This window comes from Cibotium barometz, chromosome 47 (assembly GCF_041138505.1).
Source record: "Cibotium barometz isolate CiBa-2024 chromosome 47, ASM4113850v1, whole genome shotgun sequence".
In the NCBI taxonomy this organism is placed as follows: Eukaryota; Viridiplantae; Streptophyta; class Polypodiopsida; order Cyatheales; family Cibotiaceae; genus Cibotium; species Cibotium barometz.
In genome coordinates, this window is record NC_141092.1 from 10369783 (window position 1) to 10374681 (window position 4899).

The window sequence follows — 4899 nt, forward strand, 5'->3', positions numbered from 1 at the left end:
TTTTCTAAAAATCTTCTCCGTACGGAATCCAAACAACATTTTGTTTTCATATGCACATTCTAGGGACTAAAATTTAAGCACTTTTTTCATATGTAACTTTCTCTCTCTAGAGTATTTTCTTTGTCTAGCTTTTAAAAGGTCAGACAAAGCGATTTTCTTACGAAGTACTGCAAGCAACATATTCGATAAGTAATTTACCTTCAAAACGATTTTAACTAGCCAATTTAGGAGTTCACAACTAGTAGGCGATGTATGTTATCTCTAATAGTCTCACTTGTATGGAATCTGATCAGCAATCTATTTGCCCTTACGAGATCTTGGGATCAAAAAGAAACTTTCTATTTGCCCTTACGAGATCTTGGGATCAAAAGGAAACTTTCTATTTAAACAAATTTTCAAAATGAAATTCTCTCTCTAGTTTAGTTTTCTTTTTCTAGATTTAACTAGCAAATTTTAGAGCTTAGTCAAACTTGTTGAGGTACAAGGGAGATATCTTATAGATAATCACAATTAGAGCCATACAGTCTTGGCCATTTGTGATTGCAAATCTCTGGCATTTATCACATCTTCTGACAAATTTAGTTACATTTCCAAATAATGTTAGCCACCAAAGACCATATTTAGGAACTTTTTAAGCTATGATTTTAGCTACCTGCACAAATCCATGCCACTATGGGCTTCTTCAAGCACTGTCATGTATTCAGATTTAAGGAAGTATGTTTTCCCATTTTGTATAGATGTCTTATATAATGAGTTGGAAATGTGCTCCCTCATTAATAAGTTACTCCCTTGTTTATCAAAAAGGTGTCTACCCATAGCTCTCAACCTTTTTCGTGGGCAGGCTCATAGTCGGTATACACCCTTATTCAGAGATGCTACTCTTCACACCGATCCAAACGAAACCTTTGCATCATACTATGAGTTCCAAATTGGGATGACATTTCCCATGTCCATATCGATGCTTCTACTTTTGCAAATTGGGTGCGTGCCAGCACAACCCTGTGAACATAACATCGATTTCTTGATCAGTTTTGCTAGTAGATAACTCCATGATGTTGTGAACATAATTATATCACTACTGAGAGAGAACGCCTTGTCATGGTTTATGCTTTGAAAAAGCTTCAACACTATTTGTTAGCTAACTAATTTGTGTTCTTTGTTGATCATCATCAGGCTTTTCTTTACTTGGTAAACAAATCTTGTATGAGAGGTTGCATCACTAGTAGTAGCTGGCGCTTGATTCTAATGGATTTAAATTTCACATTTACAATGACGAAAGGATCCACACATGTGCACACGGACCGTTTATCGACAATTCCAAACTATGAACCTACAATGCAAGTAAGTGATGATCTTCTAGTTGCTCCTCCATTTCAAGTGGACATTGTTTCGGAATGGAGCCTTGACACAGTATCAATTTTCTGACAAATGGGTTTCCCCTTGATCCTAAAATGACCAAGGAGGGAGCGTGGCAACTTACTAGCTGGGTGACAATACCCTTTACAGACTACGAGCATGCCCACGGAAAAGGCGTCGTGCAACTGAGAGCTGTGGGCAGGCTGTTCCGCTTGGAACTGGAACGATGGTTGTTGGGCTCCAGTCAGCAAACACATCAGCGCTGAGGGTGCATGGGCGCGGTCACAGTCTGTAAAAAAATATCAGACGGGCGGGTGATTGTGGTGAGCAGAACATTTTCGTGGGCGTCCACCCAAGCGTGTAAACACCCGAAGGGTGGGAACAGCTGCTAAGAAGAGGAAAAGTTTGAAACCAGGGTGCAACGGTCAGATTATTAGACAACTCAAAATAAGGGGCGGTCACCCGTTGGAGGCCAACCGATTATAAGAGTCACAAGAGACCGGGAAGGGGGAGGGTCACGGGGGACGCCTAGAAGCCGGCCCAAGGCATCAAAAAATAAATTATTAGCTTGTCATCGCCATAGCTTTCTGTGCAGTAACCATCTGCAAGCTCTGCCCAGCACTGCCAGTCTGCATCCCAAACCCTAGATTTCTTCTTGCCACCATGAGTTTCGACGGAGGCGTAGAGCCCAACTCTCGACAGCAGCAGGGTAACTTCGCCATCGCTGCCGCCCTCCCCCCCAAGCAGCCCAAAGCCATGTCTAACCCCGTCGAAACCCACTCCGTCTCCAAAAGGTAAGAGGCCATGCTATTTTTTCGTTTCTGATGCAGCACCTTTAGGGTTTTGAGGCAACGCTCTGTGTTAGGTATTGAAGCAGACTTTGTGTACGGGTTTTAAAGCAGACTTTCTTTACTGTAAAGGTTCCTTAGCAGATTGTGCATGGCTTTGGAAGCTAACTCTGTACTAGGATTCTTCAGCAGACTCTGTTTTAGGGTTTTGAAGCAGATTGCCTGTTAGGGTCTCGCTGCACAATTTTCTGGTTTTGATGCAGATCTTCTTGATCGAGTAATCACAATCTTTGCCAGGGTTTTGCAGCTTATGCTCAAAGATACCTAGGTCAATGAGGAAATGATGTCTCTGTCCTGTTTCATAGGTAGGCTAGGGTTAGGTTAGAATTAAAGCATTGGGATTTTCTATATTGTAGTTGATGTAGGAGGGGCTGTTTGCTGTGGGTGCCATGGCTGTGGCTGCATTTACCCTATGATTAGAAGGGAAGGCCCTCAGAGTCTTTGATTAGAGAAAGGAGATGGGGGTTTTCATGTGGGTAATTTTTCTGGTCTCAGTGGACCATTTCAACTAACTGATGTGTTCTCGGAGGGGGTGGGGGTCTCTTCAGTAAGCTATAGAGGCCTGTGATGTCAAATCCAAAAGAGGCTGACAAGTATGCCTTATTTAAAATATGACTAGGACGAACTGAGGCGCCATACGCATGTTGGCTGATGCATGTACACTTCAGCCAACAATATGTTTAAGCGTGTTTGTCCGTATTACGCAGGATGGAATGGATGGTCATTAGTAGATCTGTCGCATGGTTTGCTTATTTCTTTGTGTTTTTGAAGAGGGGGAGATGAAAGGTTATGCATAATTTCTGCAATCTTTTTATTGAAGAATCAATTATTTTTGCTTTTGCAGGCTGCAATCTGAGCTTATGACTTTGATGGTAAGGAAATTTTTTTTTTTGGCTTTTGCATTTCTGGGTAGCAGAAGAATCATTTAGTAGTAAGTTCTCTTACTATGTCCGTGTTGCCTGATGAACATGCAGACCCGGGGAGACCCTGGGGTTTCAGCTTTTCCAGAAGGAGACAATATCTTCTCATGGATAGGCACAATCAAGGGCAGTGCAGGGACTGTCTACGAAAGCTTGTCTTACAAACTGTCTATGAAGTTTCCCACTGACTATCCATTCAAGCCGCCCACTGTCAAATTTGACCCTCCATGTTTTCATCCTAATGTGGATCAGTTTGGAAACATTTGCCTTGACATTCTGCAGGTAATTCTCAACTTCCTTGTATCTGCCTTAAGATGATTTTTTCTTTGGTGTCTAAATCCTAAAACCTGACAGCTTTTGTTTGTCTTTTCAGGACAAGTGGTCTTCTGCCTATGACGTTAGAACTGTTCTTTTGTCAATCCAAAGTCTTTTGGGAGGTAGGCAAACAACACATGGTGTATTGGCCAATTGATGGGTTATGATTTTTAAAGCTAAAGATCTGCAATTGTTTTGAATTATGCAGAGCCCAACAATGACAGCCCTTTGAACAGCTATGCTGCAGCTCTGTGGGTCAACCAGGAAGGTGGGCTTTTGTGACCATGTGCCCGATATGGTGCAGTAAACACACAAGGTTTTTGAAGCATCTAACCAATTTCTGAATTTGATTGATGTGTGTGTGTGTGTATTGGACAGAGTACCGTAAAGTAATGTTGAGGCATTACAAAGACGCTGGTGGCCGCTAGAATCTTGGACTTGTTGGATCTTAAGGCACATTCATGCTGATTTGTATTGAAACATAAGAGCAAGCTTGGATAATTCTTACTGTGTCTCCTATTCTTTCCGATCATTTGCAAACCGACATGCATGTGAGGAGTTCCATGTTGTAAATGTCAGTAGCAGCAGTGATTTGTTGTTCATTAGGAATACTAGTAGATACTTTGTGTTGGAGTTCTCTCTCTCTCTCTCTCTCTCTCTCTCTCTCTCTCTCTCTCAAATCTGGTTACTCTGTGTGTGCGTGCATGAGAGTGTTGGTTCATTTCATTTCTGAAGGTTTTTGACAAAGCTCTTGGCATTATCAACAGGAGCTTCTTGAATGATTGTAGGGTAATTGAGCAGAAATAGGCAACTCCAAGTGTAGGTTATGTTGTCATTACTGACTAATTTGGTTTAGCAATTTATTTATTAACAGTCAGAAGTGAAAATGGTTTAAAGGATTGCATCAACAGAAGGGGGTTGAAAAGTAAAATTTTCTGAAGTCCTTAAAAATCAATGTGTGTAATTGCAATTGCTCACTTCTAATGATCACATGGTCAGTTGACATGAATCAGAGCTTTAGAAAAAATGTACTCGCAAACTCTATTCTAATAATTGCACTAACACGCGGTTGGATCTTTCAAACACGCAAAGCTACTGCGAAAAAGCAATGAATCTCTAGAGAACTTGTTTCACATATGTAGTGTCAAGCTTTGTTCTTCTCTAGATTTCGCATTCCATATATAGCCTTTGTAAGGGGAAAAGATTGTGTCCACTACATCCTTAGATACAAGTGTTTATTGTAGGTGGAGTTAAATGACTTTGTTGTATGACTTTGTTGTGACATAGTCTTTCCCTTATCCATGTGTTGCAATAGCCCTACCAACTTTTGATATAATTCCAGCGTGATTGCAATAGCCCCACCAACTTTTGATATAATTCCAGTGTGATTGCATATAGTAGAGTAGTTCATGATGTCATGCCAACATCTCATTACCTTATCTCTGGAGCATGTGTAAAAG

At 41.0% G+C, this 4899-nt stretch overlaps 1 protein-coding gene across 1 annotated transcript; it reads left to right on the plus strand.

Moving 5' to 3' along the window:
* Positions 1-1882: 1882 nt before the first annotated feature.
* LOC147611354 (uncharacterized) lies at positions 1883-3940 on the plus strand. The gene is made up of 6 exons (XM_086784427.1): positions 1883-2150; positions 3049-3076; positions 3179-3406; positions 3498-3561; positions 3648-3707; positions 3818-3940. The coding sequence occupies exons 1-6, from the start codon at positions 2020-2022 to the stop codon at positions 3865-3867; spliced, it is 561 nt and encodes a 186-aa protein (XP_086640553.1). The 5' UTR covers positions 1883-2019; the 3' UTR covers positions 3868-3940.
* Positions 3941-4899: the final 959 nt, after the last annotated feature.